The sequence below is a fragment of the Pezoporus wallicus genome, unplaced genomic scaffold, assembly GCF_028554395.1.
Source record: "Pezoporus wallicus isolate ANWC-B61680 ecotype Strahan unplaced genomic scaffold, APGP_CSIRO_Pwel_v1 contig_14787, whole genome shotgun sequence".
NCBI classification, from domain to species: Eukaryota; Metazoa; Chordata; class Aves; order Psittaciformes; family Psittacidae; genus Pezoporus; species Pezoporus wallicus.
Window position 1 is genome coordinate 555,441 of NW_026640813.1, and position 22,919 is coordinate 578,359.

Sequence of the window (22,919 nt, forward strand, 5' to 3'; positions counted from 1 at the left end):
TAACATCTCCCCCAAGTGAATGCTTATTATGAAAGCTAATTAATTGCTTTCCAGTAATGAGAAGTCTTTGGTGTTCAAAGAAAGCAAAATTCACTACACAGGAATTAAACAGTATTTATTGAAACAAAGCTTCCCCCCAGTTAAAGACCTGTCTCTGATTAACATCATTACAAATAAAACCAAAGAAACTCAACATACAGACATACAAAGTATGTATAGGCAGGAAATGTGAGCTAAAAAAAAGGAAAAATCAGTCAAAAAATCCATAGCATTAATTGAAGAAAAACTAAAGCAATGCTTTGTAGTTGCCAAGATTTCCCTGGGGGATAGAGAGTCAATGCTTATCTGCCTTCCTCAGAAGAGACAATTTTGATTAATATCAGACCCATCTGACTCAGCCTATTAAACCCTGAAGGAAGGATATTCTTCAGATACAAGAGATATGTCTTTGATTAATAATTCTACCATATTGCCATTCCAAGCATTAACAAATGCATGGGTACCTGTGGAAAGAGAAAGCCTTTGAATTCTATGGAAAGGAACTAGCTCACACTAATAGACCTGTTCTCCTTCGTCCAGATCTGAGAGTTGTATGACAATCTTCCTCCTGCCCTCTGCTGAACAAGTCGAAGTGTCAAGGTTGCCACTACTTTCTTGCAAAGAAGACAACGGTTAGATCATTCAGCTTTACATATTGTAAGAGAGCAGTTACTTCAGACGTTCTGAATGGTTTGTCTAAAGACCCTGGCAATCTGTCTAGAGATTCCTCTTCAGAGCTGTCACAGCTTAACAGATCACAACAGGCTACAGGATCATGGCCATTAAGAGTGCACTCTGACCTACCAAGTGCATATCGCTTAACCCACTACACGGCACTACCATGCACGGTGTAACTAATGCCAAATTGTCACACACAGAGTGGGGAAAAAGTTGGTGTAATATCATCTACTGAGCTTTTCCTGGAAGCCCTAGCTTCACTCAGCACCAGCCTCCTCACCATAGCTGAGCGTTTCTCCTGATGGTGGCGATCAGTCTCTTGCAGTAGTCTCTGTAGTTCACAGGTTTGACATCCACTGCTGTAGCTTTGATACGAGATTCATCCTGTGAAAGAGAAATAGGCATGGAAAAGAACTCTGAGCACTCCACGCGTCTGGTTCTAACCTCCTTCTGTCCCAGTCACATATTGCTCTTGGTACCAGGGTTAGCTGGGAGTACAAACATGACTCCCTGAGCTCCCACCTTGTTTTGAATGAAAACAAGCCAGGTTTGATGAACCTGACTGGGAGCAGTGTTGGTGACAGTGGAGCCCTCCTTCAGCGCTCAACACTGACAGTATTTACTGTGAGCAAGTATCTTTGGAAACTTCTCCCCACGAAGAGGAGGAAGCCACCTCCAACAAAGACAAGTCAACCTACAAGAGCCACGTGCTGCATTATTTGCCTTTGGTGGAGGGGGGGGTGTTACTTACATTGTAAGTCTCCAGTTTCACTCGGATCCTGAACTCATACGTGTTGAAGTTTGCATTCTGGAACACTTCTTCAAAGGCCTGCTCGTTCTGTGGGAAGGACAAAGGCAGTTATCAGCTGCAGCCACTCCAGGCTTCCGAGAGGGCCATGAACTTTCAGAACAGCTCCTCTTTTGCTGAGGTTGGCAAAAGAGTGGAACTAACTGGATCATGGAGGCAGAGCTGAATCTTCCATCACAGTTTAGATGCCAAAACCATAACTTTAAGTTTTAAAGAAAAAGTTAGAGTTCAAGGTGAAGGCTTTTTAGCTCCCTAAGCAAAACTACTCACAGTTGCACCAAACCTGCAACCAAGTGTACAGAATGACAACATAATAAACCCACATGAGATTCTTTCATGGTGCTCAACTGGCCCATTCTGATGCTCTGCTGCGACCACAAACACTGATGGAGTTAATTATTTCCTCATTAATTGTCTCATTAGGCATTCTTTTTCTCTGCTTCTCCATCAAGGCTCTATCTATCCTTCATATGCTGACATGGACCTATTTAAGAGAACGTTCTATAAAAAAAAAAGAGTGGATGCATGTTCCAAACGTGCTTTTATAACCATTAGAAAACTCATATTTATAACATAAGCTGCTTCTAATTACCATATGAACACCAAACATCACCATTTATAACAGACAATTTGTCAAAACAGGAGAAGAGAAGCAGACAAGTTGTGGAGACCGTAGAGAAAAAAAAGTTTATTTTGGTAAAAATTAGTTGTAAAAAAACCTTTGCTGACATTCCCCAACAATTCTGCAGCCCCAGGATGATACAGGCGAGTAATTATTAATGTACCTATCTACCAGATGCACTTGACTTCATCAGTCACTCCAGCAGCAGATAGAGCATCTGATCTGGAGCTGAACCCACCTCACTTTTGCTCCCATTCCAAGTGCTACATCTGCTGTTTTTAAATGCACACAGCACTATTTTACACTACACAGTGATACTCTGAAGGTTTAGAAAAACACAACAAATGAAGGTGAACAGGAGTAGCCAGTTTCACAGCCTGCAGAATTCAGGCATATCCTTCCTGAATATTAAAAACCCCTTCTTCTGACCATTGTATGGATTAGAGGATAAGAAAACTCCCTTAATAAAGCATTTGGCTTCTGTTTCCAGCTCTGCCACAAACGATGCTAACCATTAGTGAGTGGAAAATGCCGTTAGCATACCAGTCACTGCTACCCTACATTACCTCCTCTGGTAACAAGCACAGTGGAGAAGCAGATGAAAAACCCTCCATGCATATCTATGCTTAGCATGGTCACTGCCTGTGTGTGGACTCAATATACACTGTGAGCAGTGGAAAGACTCCCACCAACTTCACAGGGTACTGCATCATGTCTTCAGAGAAAAACCACTAAGAAAAGCTCACTGAAAAGGCATCAAGCACCATTTTTAAAGGCTCATAAAAGTGTCAAATCAAAACCAATTTCTCCTGGAACACAAAGCATTCCCGCTCAAGAGCTCATTCCATATTATGTTCCATTTTCTACCCTCAGCCATTTCCATTAGGCAGCTCTTCAAAAGACATTACATGTTTGCACCGTTACATAGGATCTGCTGTCTCTCCTTCCCCACCCAGTTTTCTTCAGCGTTAAAGGTGACTAAGAAATTTTGTTTGAACTCTAGCAGAGATTCAGCAGGAGCGAAGTAAGAAAATATTGACTAGTTAAGAATGTCTGAGAATGGAAATGCAGAAGCACAAGCGCATCTAATTAGAATGCCAGAGCAATACAGCTTCCTTCAGAACAGAGGTGTCCAGCCTTCATAATATCACAAAACCTGAGCATCCCAGAGCCGTAAGCTTTGTACCACTTACCTTAGGCAGCCAGGTGCAGGAGTGTCTACACCCCATTCTTGTATATGTATTACTGGACAACGAGCCCTGCTTTGCAGGAGCAATGAGGTCTATACCAGTGTCTCAGGACAAGGAGGACAACAGCCTCAACAACCCCTCCCTGCTTCAGTTCCCTCCCTCAGCCAAGCAATGGGTTAACCAACAACTGGTGTATCTATGAAGCCCCAGTGTGATCCAGCCTGGGAGTACATCAACGCTCATATGCAATTCAAGACTTATTCTGCTTTCTATATCATCATTTAAAAACCAAAATGAAAGCACTCAGATTTTATATAGCAGACAACTACAAAAAAAAAAAAAAAAAAAAAATCAGGAAAAGATTTAGGCTGCAAGAAAGGAAAATGCAGCAGAGAAGCACACAGTGACAAAGGGAAAAATACACTGTATGTTACTGTTTAATGATTTACAACCTTAAGAACTGTTTTAATCTGTCAAGGAAAGATCACCTGAGCATCTCTGCCAATGACCTATTTTAGAAGTCGTCGTTTTCACATGACCCACCAAGTTTCTGGTGGTATTTCAGGGAGAAGAGCCTTCAGCAGTGGGCTAAAATGTATTAGATCAAAAAGCTTCCTGCCTACTTACAAAGATACATACAAAGTGTTCTGGAACTTTCTGGTTTTGTAAACAATTTTTTGGAACACATTAGGGATAATGTTGCTAATGTTCAGGGCTAAACCAATTCTTTTGCAGATGCTTCCAGTCTAGGTACAATGATAACACAGACTGTCCTTTCTATTGGAGTTTGACATGTGTTAAAGCTGTCAGCCCTCTAAAGGCTGTAGGACTCAGTTGTCCCACAAGGTCCCAGGTGATAAGGACAGGCTGATCTCATTTCTCAAAGCCAAAAGAACTCTGAGGTAGACAGACTGCCTGTGGGAGCAAACTATGGGGGAACCAAGCAAATCTCTGGTCTCCAGGCAGATGGCCCATGGAAAATAATCCTGAGGAGAGTAAACAAGTCCCTGCCAAGAACCATGGATTAGGGAGGAGCAGTGATTTGTGAATCTGTAAAAGATACTGAAGCCCAACATCTGGAGAACACTCCTAGGGTGGCAGGCCCTGAGCTGGCCTATCACCCAGAGAATGGGCAACATCAAACTCTTGCCAAATGAGGTAGGACACCCCTTTCATATGGCACTCTTTAATAATGCTGTTAATTTCCACAGCAACTACACCAACATAATCCACTGCCTTTGCCACCCCTGCTGACTTCGGAGTGCTGTATGTGCAGACACAAGGATGAGCTCATGCTCGCTGATGAATCAGCACTGGTGTACATAGAATCGTATCATAGAACCACAGACTGGTTTGGGATGGAAGGGACTTTACAGCTCATTCAGTTCCAACCCCCTGCCATGGGCAGGGACACCTGCCACTAGAGCAGCTTGCTCCAAGCCCCATCTTGGGGGGCTGGTCTTGAACACTGCCAGGGACGGGGCAGTCACAGCTTCTCTGGGCACCCTGTGCCAATGTCTCTCAAAGTCAATATGACAAGAACATTTCCTTACCAGGAGGATCAAAGCAAAGCAAGAAATGTGTGAGCAGCCAAGAGCAGGATGAGTGAGCACAGTTCAACTTCCAGAGATTCACTAAAAAGAAGCTTACTGACTGACCTTTTCCTTCAGTTCTCCCAGGAAAGCTGCATTTTGTCCAAGGATGAATTCTGCTGCCTCTTGGAAACAAGTCACCCACTGATACTCCAGACAGTCTGCAATGGTCACCTAAAAACCAACCAAACCCAAAAGATTATTTCACCCACTTGCCTATTCCTCGAGGAGGACAGTACAGAAGAGAAATTTATTTCACTGCTATAGAGAGTTCTAGATTTCCAGTAACTATGACAGCCCTGTGTACTGTAGCTGCTTTCCATCACCGAGGGTGGAAGGCACTGACTTTACACCTTCTTTTCTAAAAGCTCCATAGAATGTCACAGTAACAACTCAAGTTAATATTGACAGTACATTGTGTCACACGAAAAGGCCAACAACATCACAACGGTACATACTAATGGGATATTCAGCTCTGCTCTGCTGTCACAGATGAGCTGTGAGCAAGAACAAGTAGCCCAGAACAGCCACTTCCAAGGGGGACACCGGTGATACTACAAACTGCTTTTACTTTGTACATATCTGAGTACTTAAGACATGTAATACTACGTTATGAGGAAACTATCAAAACTATTCAAGGACAAGACAGAGCAGTAAAAAGATCAAGTACTAGCTTAACATGCATTTCCTGGCTGCTTTGATGATCAGGAATGGGAAAATAAGAGACACACTGCTCTGTGCCCTCCCCTTTATATTCTAACAAGAATAATTTTGCTATGTCAAGTAGTTCTGCATTCCTAGAAATTATCCACTAGAAACTGTTCCGAAGCAGTCTGTGTTTTAGTGAGGCTGCAGGGATAGTTCCCTTCTCTCTGCATGCCCACCTGGCACAGCACTTCTGAGAAGCAGATACAACTCTAACTTCTAATGTAAACCAGAACAAGGTTCAATGCTTCTGGTATAAGAGGGCATCACAATAATGATCCCTAGACAACCTCCTGAAGCAAGTTCCATTAAAACATGAGACAGAACAATACCTACCAAAAAAAAAAAGAATGTACTAAATATAGGTAGCAGCTGTAAAAGTGCAATTACTGCTCTCCAGAAATGCCATTTACTTCAGTTTATCTTCACTACTGAAGAGGCGTAGGCCATCTGTACTCTGCACTGCATAGTACACTTGGAAACCAGAAGCAACTGAGCTAGCATCAACTTTTTGGCAAAGCAAAAAGCTTTTAATTGGAGTACTAGCAAAACAAACTGCTCATCAGCTCAATGAAACATCCCTCACTCAGGTACAGCACACAAGCCATTTCAATACCCTACCCTCGAACCCACTGGCATCCCAATACTCCAACACCTTACTCCCTGGGAAGATTTGTTCGGATTGCACAAGGAAAAGGGGCAAGAAACACACTCTTCCCTTTAATCCATTTACTCACCAGGAGCATCATGCGGTACTTGAAGTTGGGGAACTCATTGTCACACTTTTCACAACGATACAGTCCGTTTTGCTGGTCTACCACTTTCTTATTGCAATCCGGAGAGGGACATGCCTGGTACATACAGTTCTCCTTGCGCAGATGTACGACCGTGCCCACACAGCTAAAATAATCCGCCTAGGAGAGTGAGTGTGCAAATTAGCCTCAAAATACCCAGTGTCTTCCAGTTCTGAATTAACTACAAAGCAAGGCACCCCATACTTGGGATATTTAGGATTAGAAAGCTTAAGAGCTCCGGATTATTGGGAAACTGGAAATCAAGCCCTCTGTTGCAATAATTGTCAGGCTTCCATTATGTTAACTAAAGCCCCTACAGCAAGATGATTTTTGTGTTTCCATCGCAGGGAACTCCAATTGCTGGTTTTTCTTTAGATAAAGCATATTTGCTTCGCCATTGTGTCTGTTCAAATCTCCACTTTGTCACAGGATTAAGATTCTCTGCTTTCCTATGCTGCTTTTGGGAGCCAATACAAAACCCAGAAAGGCTCCTGTGTAGTATTACAGATAAGCATTTGATTAAACTATAGCCTGCAGAACAAAATACCCACTCACCATACTAAAATAATCATCCTAATGGCTTAAGGCCACGCTCAAATCTTTCAGCAGATAAACAGAGGTTGCTTAAAGCACAGAAGAGAGCTGAATTACAGGTAAGTTTTTTTTTCCTTAGAATTTCCTTAGAGTTGGAAAGGACCTTAACATCACCCAGTTCCAACCCCCTGCCACGCGCAGGGATCCCTCACCATGTCATCCAAGGCTCTGTCCAACCTGGCCTTGAACACTGCCAGGGATGGAGCATTTACCACTTCTTTGGGCACCCTGTGCCAGCACCTCACCACCCTCACAGTAAAGAACTTCTTCCTTATATCCAACCTGAACTTCCCCTGTTTAAGTTCAAACCCACCACCCCTTGTCCTATCACTACAATCCCTGATGAAGAAGTTCTTGCATATCCCAAACAAATTAGCATTTAAGCTTCTGGGGAAAAAGAATTAAAAAAAAAATCAGTCAGAAAGCAGCATAAGCCTAGAAGTTACTGGTCTGGAATGCCAGAGACCTAGTTTTATTCCTAGCTTTTCTATTGACCAAGCGTGCACCCTTGAAAACCACTTCCTCCTAATGTACCCTGTTTCTCCTAGAACACTTTGTGCTATTTATATGACCATCTTTGGGGCAAACTCCTCCTTCCTCCACTTATACAAGGCTGAGAATTCTCTTGCAAACATAATATCATGTTGCAACAGCAGCAACAAGCCTGAATTTATTTGAAGCAGAAAAAGTATATTTATTAGCATAAATTCTGAGAGAATAAGCCCATACCGCTCAACAACTGGACTACCTCACGCAGGCATTCTGCTTATTGAAGTCTAGCCTTTTATTTTCTCCCCAAGCCACAAGTCTTGCACTCAGTGGTCATGCTTTACCTTATCTCCTTGGCCCAAGTTCTCAGCTTTGGCTTCATACAAAGTCTTCCAGTTGGTATTTGCTCCAGGTGCTGGCCCACCCCTCACATCAGAGATTGAGGTACCTTCCAGAAGCTGCCCCTCCGAGTCGAACCTGGAGGCACAGAGATGCACTTCTGTTTTCAGATAGCAGACCATACACACTTATCAAAAGCTCACATTTAGTTCCATGGACTTAATACACGAAGGACTTTTTTGTCAATGATTGCAAAGGAAACTATTACAATAATTTGTGTCTATTGCAAACAAAAATAGCATTTCAGAGTAAGTTAATAGTCTGACTTAATTAGCGCTGTATTTTACAGACCCACAAAAGGAGAACAGGCTTTGTTCTATGTAACTGCAATTTGTTTGCCAGCTAGTGGTCAAGCCACGCACTGCACGCTCCTTAAGGAAGCCAGATAACAAGATTTAAGGGCATCAAGATATTCCCGTAATTAAAATTAAATTACAGGCTACCATTATCTTCCCAGCAGCTTCGAAAGGAAAAGCAAAGAGCACTGAAAAGGTTATGCTTTCTCTGTCAAAGTAAGAAAGGACAGCTTTGCAGCCACAGGTTGTGCTGCCGTCCTGCTGCGGTGGGCTTCTTCTGTGATCCCAGTAATGCACCAATGAGACTCACAGAAATTAACTTCAAGTGTGACAGTAATAGCTAAACCCCACAATCAAGCTTACCTTCAATAAATAAGAGAGAGCCACAGCCCAATGGCAAATGGAGGATGCCATTGTATTTTATCCATGTTTGGGTGATATAACTAAAGCCTGAAAACCCAGGCTTCACGAATCTGATGCTGTCAGCACTCAACACTACTTGTACACATGCCACATGCCATCATATTAGCAGCTATAGCAGACAATTTAGCAACTACCTACAGCAGAAGCTAGAAATCACTGTTTTCCTGACAGCAATAAAAAAAGTTAGTCTGCTACCTGAAAAATATCTAATAAGGAACACACACTGGAAGAAGGGAACATAGCTCCTCCAGTCCATACAGAGCACGTATCAGATTCCACACCGTGAGACAAGCCTGAGAATAAAATAGTGTTCTCTCAGATCATGCCTCAGAAAGTGGAGCTGGTCAAGTCTGATTTCATGCTGCCTTCCAAGGCTTTGGGTTAGCATGCACTACTCCCATTTCGATTTTGCAAGGTCTGTCATGGAATTACAAGCTTCTGAACTGAAGACAGCCTTTCAGGCTCCAGTGCTTTCAAGGAAGAGAAGTGTCTATAACCTTGGAACTCATCTCCTTTGCTACCTTTCTTCAGGACTATACAGGCTGCTCTGATAGAGAAAAACAGTAAAACAAATACTCCACAGCATGCTAATAGGTTTATATCAACATAAACACACAGTCATACCATCCTCGGAGCTTAAAAGCCTCTGGGGTATCAGGGTTGATGACAACTGTACTCGAGGACATTACAGACAGGCTTCTACCGCCAAAATCAGAGACTCTGGCTCCTTTGATGGCTATCACAGGTTGTCTAGAACCATCAAACTGTTCAGCCTGCATGTGTGAAAAAACAGAACACATTAGTAGTGTGCTACAGTGAAGGTACTGAACTTGTGGTCATAACTCACAGAGCACGACAAGAGATCAAATGCGAATCAAACTATCTTGCTGTATTTCGAAGATAAGCTATCACTGGGAGTTTAAAGCAGCTAACAAATAAAGCTGCAATCCTACCATTTCCTGGGGAACCAGAGATCCTTAAGTCACACTGCCAGGTGGGGAAAAAAGGGACTGGTCCCCTCCATTAGGAGGATTTTAGAAAGGGAATGGGTTATGGGAATGGAGGTTTCTCCAAAAAGGAGGAATTATTTGGTCAGATTAGACCCTTCAGGAGATGAAACCACTCACTTGGCTTGACTGAGCCAGTCATGTCTATTCTGCTACAACTGAAACAGCAGAAGTGCAGGTGTGCTGACAAAACGCTTTCTCCTGACTTTCCATTTTCTGTTTTTAATCTCATATAGCAGCTTTAATGCTGTTCAATTGCCATCAGTTCGTTATCCGAGGAGTCTGACACTAACAAAGAACCTCTTGGCATGAGAGAGGTTTTGAAAGGTATAGATTTTCTGGACCCCCACATCACTTAGTAAGCAAGGGGAGGGTCATGTGCTTAAAGATTACGAACAAGCTGGAGTTAGCAGTAGCATTCAATGTATCCATGAGATGCAGAAAACACAAAACACATCTCAGCATTTAGGGCAATGACTGTGTAAAATGCAGACCCTGATCTCTGTTGGAAGAGTTACGGCAGGAATTGATCACCAGTAGCTTCTCCTTTAACAACCTTGCTCAGCCTCAAAACTTGGCGATATTGAACTTCGGTTTACTTCAGTTGTATCAGCAGATGGTTAACAGTGTTTAGCTATCTCCAGTATCAGTGCACTTGATCATTTAGCCATAAAGCATCACTGTCAAGCTGGCAGGATCACTCCCATTTTATAGACTGGAACATAAATCCCTGAGTATCTACAACACCAGTGGAAAACAAAGTAGCCTGTTAACAGGACAAAGCAGCATGTTTACTGCAACTACTCAAACTTGAAATTCTAAGGCTCTGATGCTTTAAACTAGTCTGAGATACAGCTTCTCAACCCCTTCGTTAAGCAGTAATTTATGCATGGTAACGTGTATCCCACCCTATGAATAAAATTCATCTCAAATGAGACCACTGTAGCCACCAGGCTTTTCCATAATCAAACTGCAACTCATATCCTCTCCTAAGCCAGAAACCTGTTATCTTAAGTCTTTTGGTTTGAGACATAATGTCTGCAGTTGTTCAGAACACATTAGTCAGATCACGTCAGCAGTTTGTCAGAGAAAGGTTAAGAACATCACACCTGAATGAAACCAGACAGTCTTTCACCTTCTCTCTGCCCCGATCCTTAAGCACCCAGGACTCCGTCTCAGTGCTATGTCCATCTTGGATGACAACAGCACATTCGTTTCCTCACCCTACACAAAGAGACCTTTGCCTAAGAACAGGTAAGACTGAACATACCTCGTTTCCCCATAGCGTAGCTGTCACCAGCTTCCCTGATGTATCCATCAGATACACGTTCCTCTTTGATACCTCCCTATTGTTAGATTTCACTGTAATTTTAGTGACATCTTCATAGCTCTTACAAATTCCAATTACATCTGAAAAACAGTTACAATTGAGTTAGAGTTACTCAAGGGTCACAATTGGGGAATACAAGATCACAAGAAAAGAATTCAAACCTACTGTCAGATTTCTACCTTGTATCCTAGCTCCCTGTTCAAATCAAATCTGATATGGAAATTAAGCATATTATGGTAGGAATGCTCCACTACAGAACTCTTCAGTGCTTTAATTTTGTTGATGAATTCATTAAGATATTCATGAATGCAAGCCTCAGCACATTAGCGAGATCAAGGCATTGTACTATCTCTTCCCATCACATTCTGCCAAAGGATTTCAGCCCTGATCCTGTAATACTCACTCTCGCTGTTTAAACACAAGTCTCTCAGGCAAGAGGTATCAAAGTGACTGTAACACAACTGTAAAGCAACTGGCTGGTGCCTTCACTGTAGCCCCATGACTGTGATGTGCAATTTAAACTTAAGTCTGCATGTTTGGGTGAGTAAGAGACTGCACCATCCTCTTTGCACCCCTTAAATATATCCTGTTTTTTAATATTACAGATCTACCTTTAATACTGCTAGCTGAAAGCCTCTGAATCACATGCATCTTGTGCCTGAGAAACCTGAGAACCCTCGCCCCCACCCCAGCCTCTGATTTTCCGGAGTACTCTGCCCAACCAATGACAGAAAAACAAACCTCCAATACTTCACAAAGCAAGCCAAAACAGTCATGCAACTTGGACTTGGATGCAACGAATCATGCCAGCATCACTACAGAGATAATTAGATAGTGAAAGAAAGCAAGACCACAGAAGGTATGAAACGCACACGTGCTGAGCAAGGACATTTTTCTCTCAGCCCTTTTCTGTGCAAAACAGTAATCGTAGTACAATAAACAAGTATCAGTTACTGGCCCTTGCTTGAAGCACGAGTTTGAAGGAAAGCTATTATATATTGTTGGCAGAAGAGGGCAAAGGCATCCTAACAGGAATGCTGCACAAGGTATTTTTAATGGCAACCACCACTGGCTACTTAAGAGATCGCGCCACTAGAAGCACTGTATGCTCACTACCTCCCCAGCATTCAGGACACAAAAGTAAAACTTCAAAGCTTTAAAGCTTGCCATTTTGCTACTTAGACTGACCAACAATTGAGTCTTTGGGTGTGTTCTCCAAGTCAGAGATGGATACAAACTCAAACTGAACAGATGGAAGATGCTGGGCATCATCACAGGGCACAACTGAAGTCTCATTAGTGAATGTAATCTCATAGTCATTCTTAACAGCTGTATATTGCTTGTTAGCAGTCTTCAAATTGCCTTTGGTAAAATAATATACCTACAGGAGAAAGCAATGAAACAGGGGATATTATCAGAAGTCAGAGACAGAAAATAGATTGTGTTCACCTTTAAAAATCCTCTCTTTTCTAGCTCATGTCACTCTGCGAAAGCACAATGCTACCATACCTTGTTCAATTCAATGAGCGGAAAGAACTTGTCTGCTTGATCATTGAATGCAGTAGCTCTAATCTCACCCTGCAGGAAAACAGGAGAGCTGGTCAGAGCTTGAAATTCAGCATGAAAACAAACTAAAAAGAAATCTTTGCAATGTTAAGTGGCATCAGTTCTACAAGACACAATGTGGTCTGCCAGGCTAGCTCTAGGCATGCGAGAAACAAACAACATTCTCCTCACATTTGTAGTTATGGATAAAACAACCTGTTCTACACCTGACCATCAAATCTCATTTTCAGGTCTCATTAGTATTATCTTGAGCTTCAGAATGAAATGCGTCAGGGCGACATATATATATAAACCTCTGAAGAGGTACTCATAAACCTGGCATTGATTGCCATTACATGCAAAGAGAAAATTCAGATAGATTCCACAGCTCCACAAGTTAGCCCACAGTATATTGTGCTGTCTCCCACTCACACATGATATGTCGAGTCTTTCAGTAAGAATTAATAACAATTATAAAATTGCTGGATATAAATATTGGGTTGGGTTTTTTTTACATCTGAATAGAGACAGTATGCAGAGGAAACAAATAGCTGATGGCACCATGTTACATTATTAACCTTGCATTTTATACTAAACATAATCTAGCAGAATCTTGTTTGTTTTCGTGACGGGAGGCTGTAATTTGATAAGAGGGCTGACAAACTGCAAGTTTAGTTAGATTAACCAGATACCATTCCCCAAACAAACCACAGATGAAATTTCCTAGTATTACAATAATTTGCACTCTGATTTCCTCATGGAAATGAAAGCTTATAATAACTCTGAGGCAGTGCTCCTCTCACTCCTTGTTTTGTAAGGTGGATCTAAGCAAGGATGAAACCTCGGTCTCAATCCACAGGAAACCCACCACAAACCTCAATATCAGGCTGTCAGCTTCCATAAACAACTATATCTTGAAGCTGCAAAAATTCAGTCACAGACGATAGAGTTTGATGAAAAATAATCAGTAACACCAGACATTTAAGACTCGATTCTGGGTAAAACCGGGTCATTGATGCTCAATTAATGAATACAGAAACACAAGCTTCAGTTGTAATAAGAAGCACCATTTCCTACAATATACTTTATTTCCCCTAGTCTGTTTTTATGCAGGGCTCATCAGCATCTGGCATACATTATCTTTTCCTCAACATGTGACACTTACGCTTTCATCAACTAGCTCTACAGAAAAGAGCTTCCCTTCCCCACGGGAGTTGCTCCATGTGCGGATCTGGCCTTTTTGGGTAACACGAGCGCAGATGGTCCACCTGAAATCATGCAAGAAATCAGTGTTCTGTGTATTGTTTCTTATATTAAGAACAGACTGAATTGACAAACCTTTAGAACTGGAATGTCACTTTTAAAAAGCCAGAATCTTCCCACTGCACCTCAGCAACTCTTACCTGCTCCTCGGCTGCTTTCCATTTTAATGGCCTAAACCACTAAAGGTAGAAAGCTGTAGAGAAAGCAACAAAGCCAGCCATAAAGCATCTCATATGATAATAATGGCAAACAATCCTTCTGCACAGAAGCAGGTCTCAAATCTTTGACTCTTCCAGGGTACATTTCTCAGACAGCAGTTTGCCTGTTCTGAAAAGCCATGCTAGAACTCAAGAGCTCAATTATAGGATTCACATTTAACTCGGGTAATCAAATCAGTTTGCATAACTTAAAAATGTCATTCACGACATAATTACATCCTCATGCTTTTCAACAGAACAGTAGCCGAAGTGAATAGCTTACTGAGCTGTTTTGTCATTAAGTTACCAAAAAGGTTGCTTTAGGAGAAAAAAAAAAAGAGAAGTCAATTGATTTTCAACTAAAATATTAAGAACCTATCATGCTCAGCAGGGGAACTTCACCAAGACAATGCAGAGGCAAACCTTAGATTGTCAGAGCGTTGATGAAATTAATCCCCCCCTCAAAACAGCACCAAACCCCCCACCAAACAAGGAACAAAACCCAAACCAAAGCCCATACAGCTGTGAAGGGATTTTTTTTTTGTTTGTTTCTCTGGGTGGTTTTGCTCTTATTGTTGGTTTCATTTGTTTAAAGTTAACCAATGAAGTCAAAAGAACTCCAAAAACAATTTGACAGAGAGTCACACATGAGAAAGCAGAAAGAAGCTATTGTTCCTTCAGGCCTGTGACATTGAGTAATACTTGGCACACCACAACAACTCACTTGGATTGGTATGGATTCAGGCTGGCAATCGGCACTACTTTGGCCTGTGATCCTCCTGGTGTCTTCATGGTGCTGGGAGCACTTGATTTACCAAACTGGTTTGAGGGAGGGTGGTACTTTGGAGCAGCAGAACCTTTCAAAAACCACAGCAGAGCACAGAGAATTTCAGCCTAGCAGGCAAAAGCCAGGTGAAAACCAACTCATGGTGCAAGGTGAAGCAGAACTACTCCCTCCAAGCTATGGGAAGCCCCGCAGAAGACTTAACACTGGGGAGGCACCTAAAGCTCCATTCACATGGACACCACAGCATGGCTAAAAGTTCATGGAATCATTTCTACTCTTGGTCACAAGCATTTCCTAGACACTCTCAGACCTTTAAAGCGCTTACATTGGAAGTGGGGATGTGTCCAGAGTCAATCACTTAAACCATGTTTAAGAGGGAAACAGCTAGCTAGTAGTAAATCATCTGAAATATGGCACATCAAACTTCAGAACTATTTTAAGGGAATAACTAAGGAATAGTACTCCACTATCAAATAATCAAATAATTTCCTGACACAAAGCAATACTGCTAATTCTAAACTCATTCTTGTCAATGTATAAGCATAAAACTCTTACAATCAGCTTTAAGTACAGGAAGGAAGAGCTTGTTTTCTGCTGCAAGAAGCAAGTGTCAGAATTTTACTATTTAAACTACTTCTTAAACACATGGATAAAGAATACAGACAAGTTAAAGCAGCACCAAGAGCTAGGACTGACATCTTTCCTGCTTTAAAAAAGTCTACAAGCTGACATTTAAATTGACAGCCTTTTTCAGCATCTCATTAGAGCCTTGATCAAACCCCCCTGCATTTATAGATACACTATCAAATAACGTCAGTCCTGTACCACCTAAATTGTTTGGTCCAAGCATAACACGTCTGTTGGCCAGCTCTACACTGCAGCCTGCTTGGGTGTCCATAGAGCACTGTTTCAAGAAGGCAGAATTCCATCAGGCGAGATGTTCGGTTTATACTGTGCCATCAGTTTTCCCCCTTTTTTTCCCCTTGGGAAAGAAGAAGGAAGTGGAACAGATTTTCCCCCTGTTTTTAAGAATTTATTATTAAATCCAAGTGTACAATAGCCTCTTGAGAGAATTCATCTTGTCAAGCTATGGGTTAGTGGTTAATGAAGTGTTTCTTGTGCAACACCATCACAGAAACATTCTTTTCCTAATTTAAACTACAGTTTTGCACCACAGAAATGAAAAGCAGAATCCCTGCCCAGGATTATTCTTACCTGCCACTGACAAATTGCCATTTGGTTGCTGTGGTTTGCCGGGTGCTGCGTTTGCCGCTGGAGCTGAGGAACGCTGCTGCCCTTGCCCTGTAATCAAAAAGAGAGACCACAGAGTACAGCAGGGAGCACAGTAATTAAAACTACCTTTAAACCTTGGTAGGAAATAAGACTGGCATGAAGAAAAGTTCATTTAAAACACAGAACACGTGCTAAAATTCAGGTGTTCTAGACCCAGCAGTAGCAAGCTCTCTGTGGAGCCATATTACCATGGAGAAATTTCAGTCAGACCTCTTTCCTCAAGCGACTGCTTTCTACTTTGAAAGAACTCAGGGTTGACACTTATTTAAAAGGACGGCACTGAAGTAATCTTGACAACTTCTCAATGGTGATAGGCTTCCACTGCTCTGACAGGTAGTTTCTGTTACTACCTAAGAGCTAAGAAAAAAAAAAAACCTGTAGGAGAATTCCCTCTTGAAACTCAGAAATGGTCAAAACCCACTGGGGAAAGTCAAACCTGAAGCTAAAATAAGACAAAGAAAACACCTGCTATATTTTATTTCCAAAATATGAAGATATTTAACGTGGGTGTGATGGAGTCGTCATTTCAGCATTCACCAGGGTCCCTCTTGGGACGCAGCAGTCTATTGCACAGGGAGAAAAGTGATGGCATAGTAAGTACATATTGTTCAATTTTTCAGATTCCAGGACTTTCACTTGCCTTATCCTGATGATAAATTACACAAGAAAGAGCACAGTGACTTACCTAGAGAAATAGTATATTAGAAGACTAATCTACCGTTCAAAAATTTAAATTCCTTTACAGAATACTTGTCCTATCCTATTTTGCCTCCAGATGAGAAAATAGCCAACATTTTCCCATCTCTTTGGAGGCAAGTGATGCTTCAGCCATTGGTTTGCAGGAAGTCCTAGGCCTGAGCAGGCAAAACCTCCCTGCTTTGGGATGCGAGGAAGATGGTCAGAGAAAAGTGGATGAAGAAGGTCAAGACTAAGCCATAAGCAACACAAAGAGCAAAACCATAGAATCCCATACAGAAGGGCAAGAAAGGATGGCACAGAAGGAAGGAGGAGCAACACAGAGACACCCTGATGCAGCATCACTTGACGTTGGACAGTCTACAGAGGCAACCCTCTGCTTATATATAATCCAGAACAAGGTCCTTGCACTAAACCCAGTCTGCTCCTCTAAGTTGCCGCAGTAGAGTCACATCGGTGAGCTGGTGACAGCAATCTCCCTGGCAACAGTGACGTCAAAGAGCAATGTGTATTTACTGCAGAATCCACTAGATGGAGGAACCAGATTTCACCCTCCTCAGCTGCCTCAGGTATGGGGAGGACCCAGGTAGGGTCAGTGCTCATCACCCTAAACCCATCTTGTGTAAGGAGAGAAGAAAGGGAAAAACCCAACAAAACACACTGAAAGTAAAATGCCTGGTCAGGGGAAGGATACTGAAGAAGAGGGATGTGCCTATGAAACAGCAAGAGATTTCCTTGCTACTTTTGTTCCAAATGTTTTCCCCCCTAGGGTTTAAAAATAAACCAAACACCAACAACTAAACCAAAGACCACTACATACATTAGAACCTTCGCGTGTTACGAAACACACATTCACATTTCGAGGGCTGCCCACCCATAGCTGGTGTTTCTCAACAGATTAAGAATATATTAACACATTTCTGCATGTGTTCAAATACAGAAGTAGCAGAAATATCTCTCCAGTTTTCTCACTTGTAGAGTTTAAGGACTCAAACTATGATTTTTGGTGGCTGGTGGCCTACAGATCACTCAAGGTGCTCAGAAAACTCACTCCTCTGCCTGGTTTCCACTGCTAGTTTTTATTACCAGAAGCTGAAAACACTTGAAATACCTAATGACATTTCTGCTCTATATCCCGCGTTAGTCAAACCCAAGACCTTCAGCTAAAGCCAGGAACACAGCCCACTCTTATTTAATAGCTGTAGAACAATCATCCTCTGCTTCCAATAATTTGTTGCCAGCAGGTACTGCTACAGAGCCATGGTGACAGAAAACCAGTCCCAGAACTGAGCAGCAGGATGGAGGGGGGGAAAGGAGGAAAGAAAACACACTTTGAAAGCATGTACACCAAAACACAATGGTGGGAAGGGCAAGAAGAGAGTTCAAGTGAATGTGTAAGTACACAAACACTTCAACATTGAAAGATTAATGACAGAAGTTCAACATAAGTAGCAAGTAATTGTCATAGTAAGAAGGAAGTCCAGCACCAGAGTAATTTGAATGAGATTAATGACAGTAATAACATTACCATCTAGTTTTCAACAAGAAGAAAACCTGCTCAGTCTTCATTTTCAATACTATTATGAAATGCTGCCTGAAAAGGGTTTCTTTTCTTATGATATGTATTAAGAAGATTGTGTCTCCAGTTTCCTTGTTAGGCAGATTAACCACCTACTGCTCAAATGGAAAGTGGCCAAAAGCCAGCTTCTCATTCCCTGGGTCCTACTGGGGTATTACAGTTAAGGAAAGACTATTCCTTAATCCTAGATCTAGCAACTTGACATCCGTACTTCAAGTGAGACCAAAAGTGGGATTTTTAGAATACCTGAACTTTTCTCCATGAAAACCACAAAGTGCTTTTAGAGACTCATTGTGCTTTAGCTGAGTGTTTCTCAGAAACACAGTCTCTCGGTATACACAGGAACTTAAAGAATCTGCAACTTGAAATATACCTCTGCCATTTTACCAAGGCCTCCATGACAAAATCAGGCAGCCCTGTAGAGCAGAAGCATGTTAAGCACACTTCAACTAAACTATTACTGTCCTCTGTAGATGAAACCTTAGTATCAAATAAAACAGTATGAGATCAGCAGAATAAAGTTAGCTAAAATGAAATGCACAACACTTCAAATCCAGCATCTCTTAACTACCTACTGCAACACCACACTTACAATGCTCACAGACCCGTAGCATCTCCAAAAGTGTTGATTTGAAAATGTCATCGCTGCGTACTTTTGTAAACCCACACAAAGAACACAACTTTGATCAAAGTCATGGTAATTTTACCAAAATTTACAGTCTTAAAGGTATATTTTCAGATCAGTTCTGTAACATAGCACATTCTCAAGCGTTTCTAAGCAACAATATAACTGAAAAACACTATAGTTCACAAGCTCTTGTACCACACAAGCAAGGGAAATGGGAGAAAGGCACAAAACAGTCTGCTCCACAGCTATTCCGAATATCTTGGTCTCTACAGCAACTGTGGGATTAAACCATAAAATCTGAGATGTCAACACATTTTTTAAACAGCAATTAGCTAAGTAACTATCAAAGGAACAAAGGATTCTTTTAGGCTCATTTAACAAACGCCCCTTTAATTCCCTAGGAAAAAAGAAAAGTTAATAAAGAAAGATGTCTCTGCCTTCACAACTAAGTCTAATATCTACCTCTATTAGTAAAAGAGCTTTTTAACCAGAATAGCAGTGTACCTACCACTGCTGTCTGTCCAAAATATCCTACAGACAATTTTTGCCACTGATGCGTGGTCCCTAAGTAATAAAAAGATATTAGTTCACTTCCACTGGGGTGGGATCAAGAAAAGCAATTTGCTATTAAATTTCAGCAATTATCTGTAAATACATCAATGACAGAGCTGTTCAAACATATTCTCTGAGTGCTTATTATCCTCTCTTCTTTAAAGACTAGAATTTGAAGAACAGAACCTACTTCTGAATGCATCTCAGGGGAAGGGAAGATATATATATACATATCAATTCAAACAAATGCTTGCCTAAGAACTGTGAGCTCAGCACATGAAAATGAACACCACAGTTACTTATGCAATATAATAAACCCAAAAGATTCATGGCAGCACCCAGGGTACCATGGTTTTCCAGGTGGCAGGGTAGGAATAGGTGCTTAGGGAAGTCTGGTCTGTATGCTGGCCCTGTTTTCATGCCATCCTCTCCTCTATGTACTTCGAGCAATCTTAAGTTTTAGTGCTTCCTGAACCCAACATTCATGCAAAGGATGTATTGTTATGTTTAACAGCCTTTAATGGATTTTTCTTTCATGTCTAATTGCTTTTTGAACCTGTGCCAACCTTCGGCAGCTACCTCAGCAAGTCCCATAATTTAACTCTGTGGTTTAGGGGATGTGGTACAGCCTTTGTTTTAAAACCGCTACCTGACAATAGAAGAACTCAAGAGCATCAAATGAATGCAGAAAAGAAAGAGAGATTCATCATTCTTTATTCATCCCCTCCACGTCGTCTTATACTTTCATAGATCATTATTACATCTTCCTCCTCCTGTTTTCTTTCCCGACAGAAGAAATTATGATCTATTTGATTACTCATTATGAGGAGACATAGAATAGCTGCTGCATACTTACTGGAACTCTAGGGAGAGACCATTAACATGGAATAAAAGCCTGTCAATGTTATCATAGGGTATAGATACTTCTCAATACCATGTAGAGACTGCATCTTCAGCCACAGTGAAGAGTTTCTTAAAGTATGGACAAAACCCATTTTGTGTTATACATACGGAAAGGATTTCAAGACCTGGACATCTGTTGCAGGCATAAGAAAGCTGCACATGTCTGACTGCTGCTTTTAAAGTGAAATAGCCAGTTGAAAGCTACCATAACAGTCTGTTCAGAAAGCTATTTGTTTACAGAGGACACTCACCTTCATTATACGGCACTGGGTTGCCAATAGTCCCACCAACCTTATCAGCAGTTTTCAGAACATTTAAATCCATCAATATAACCACTCTCCTACAAACACAGAATAGACAGCAATAAAGATTTCTCTCTGCAAGTCTATTACACTCTGAATACCCTTTGCAGCAGATAAGAGAACCAACCATTAGGGACTGGTTCTTTGGATGAGGAATCTGGAAGACAAAAGCTCTGTCTACTTAGGCCCCCCCCAAATATGAATTCAGTCCATATTCTCCTAGACACATATATAGTCTAGGGTCAGGTTGGATGGGCCTTGGAGCAACCTGCTCTAGTGGAAGGCGTCCCTGCCCGTGGCAGGGGGTCGGAACTAGATGAGCTTTAAGGTCCCTTCCAACCCAAACCAGTCTGGGATTCTATTATAGTCTCCCTTTAATCACGTCACTCAGATCCCTTCTTGTTTTGCAGTATCCTACCTCCCTTCCCTCAAATTTTCCTAAAAGAAAGACCAGATTCCACACCATTTAGGTAAGAAGAAATCTTCAGTTTCTTTTCCACAGCAGATAATTTTAAGTGAATTTTAATAAAACTATGTAGAATTCAGAGTATTCCAACTGAACTTTACATTACTAAACCACTGTACTAGACATATTCTGAACCAACTGCAGCCACACTATTTCTGCTATTGCTTGCGCCATGCACAGTCCCTCCTGCACCTTAGTACTTTCATCATCATTTGATAATCCCAATCAAAAGCATTCAGCATTTACAGAAAGTGCAGCTGCCTTTCTGTAGGACTGGGCTCAAAAGAAACATACATACCTTCCATCTTTCAGGCTGTTGACAATGAACCTGTTAACCTGGCAAACGCATTGTGCTGATAAGCGTTCCTCTTCCACCAGAGAGTTCAGCTGCGTGGCCAACATGAATGCTGCAGAAACAGAAGGAAAACATGAAAACAATTAACACATTCCAGCCTTAAAAAGGGGCTGCCATGGCTGGCTATAACTTTTCCAGCCAGCCTAGTATTGCATTAAATCTATAACTTGCTCAGTTAGTTAACACACAGAAAACAGTGTAACCACTGACAAGATACCAAAACCAAGCATCAGCTACATTGCATTTATTTTCCCAAACTTTAGGGTGTAGTAATAGCTAAAATAGCCAATGAAGTCAGAGAAATATTAAGCTAAATTGCCTTAAAAGGGTTACAAAAATACACACAGACTTCTGTATTTTCATTCTTCTTTTTTGTGAGCCTAAAATTCACAGAGAAAATCTCAGAATGACTGTCTAAATGCTAAAATGCAGCTGTATGCTTCAGAGTGTGTGGTTCCCATAGAAGCCACATTCTCCTCCAATTCTCATTTCACTTTGCACCTAGCCATTAGACCAGGATCTTTAGTGCCCTTAGCATTACCCTGTCATACTTACAGGACAGTGTGTTCACCCCATCGCTCATCAGCACTCGGTAACGTGGTGGCCCATTTCCTGTTGCAATAGCCCGTGTATTCTTTGGGGAAAAAACAGATTATTAATGCTTATTTATTCAGAAGCCCTTCAAAACCAAGACGTGATTAACAAGTGACCTTTTACTCAGCTTAGCTTTGGGTTTTTAAGCACTGTTATCAAAAGCATAGCCATGCAAAACAACATTACATCAGCCTTGCTTAGCTCCTCAACAAGGAAGCCTGGCTGCACCCAAAAGCCTACAAGGAAGCACCCATACTCACTAAAGGACCGGACAAGAGGCAACGCAGCGTACTCACTATGACTTGTAGTACCGGCTTGGAGACGTTCTCCCCCTGCATTATGGCCTGGAGAAGAGAAAAGGAGACCCTCAGAAAGGTGCCAGGAGCGCTCCAGACCCACAGCTGAGGGGGCAACGCACTGGAACCACCAAAGACACGGGAACTGCCGACCCCGGCCATATCCCACGCTGCCTCCCAGGGCAAGGCCCCGCTCCGGGCCTGGTTTCTTCCCTCAGGACCGGGCCGGGCCGGGCCCGTTCTACCCCAGGGCCAGGCTTGCCCCCACAAGCCCTCACCCATCCCAGCCCCGAGCCCGCCCCATCGCAGCCCCCCCTCAGCCCTCACCGCGATGGCGCCCTCGCTCAGCCCCACGCTCATGGTGCTGCGCTCCCAGCCGCGCTCCGCCACTACCGCCAAATCCTCCCGCCGCCCGGAGCCGGCCCTCCTTCTTCCGGCGCGCGATTACATCACCACCGTGCGTGCGCCAGACGACGGCAAGACAAGCGTTCCTATTG

General features: G+C 42.1%; 1 protein-coding gene across 1 annotated transcript; it reads right to left on the reverse strand.

Moving 5' to 3' along the window:
• Positions 1–858: 858 nt before the first annotated feature.
• Positions 859–22,887, reverse strand: RPA1 (replication protein A1). The gene is made up of 17 exons (XM_057420799.1): positions 22,750–22,887; positions 22,423–22,470; positions 22,088–22,166; positions 21,476–21,584; positions 20,661–20,749; positions 15,974–16,060; positions 14,696–14,828; positions 13,677–13,779; positions 12,476–12,544; positions 12,155–12,347; positions 10,907–11,046; positions 9,254–9,402; positions 7,856–7,988; positions 6,372–6,548; positions 4,996–5,103; positions 1,469–1,555; positions 859–1,101 (listed from the first exon to the last, which is right to left on the reverse strand). The coding sequence occupies exons 1-17, from the start codon at positions 22,780–22,782 to the stop codon at positions 994–996; spliced, it is 1,845 nt and encodes a 614-aa protein (XP_057276782.1). The 5' UTR covers positions 22,783–22,887; the 3' UTR covers positions 859–993.
• Between the last annotated feature and the right edge of the window lie 32 nt (positions 22,888–22,919).

What these genes read in the sequence shown, in the direction of transcription:
- RPA1 (XM_057420799.1), bottom strand. Translation starts at nt 22,782, where the DNA reads ATGAGCGTGGGGCTGAGCGAGGGCGCCATCGCG. An exon ending in AACAGCCTGAAAGATGGAAG is followed by an intron (nt 20,750 to 21,475) that starts GTATGTATGTTT and finishes CTGTGTTTGTAG; the next exon opens with GAGAGTGGTTATATTGATGG. An exon ending in CTGAATCCATACCAATCCAA is followed by an intron (nt 13,780 to 14,695) that starts GTGAGTTGTTGT and finishes GCATGATTTCAG; the next exon opens with GTGGACCATCTGCGCTCGTG.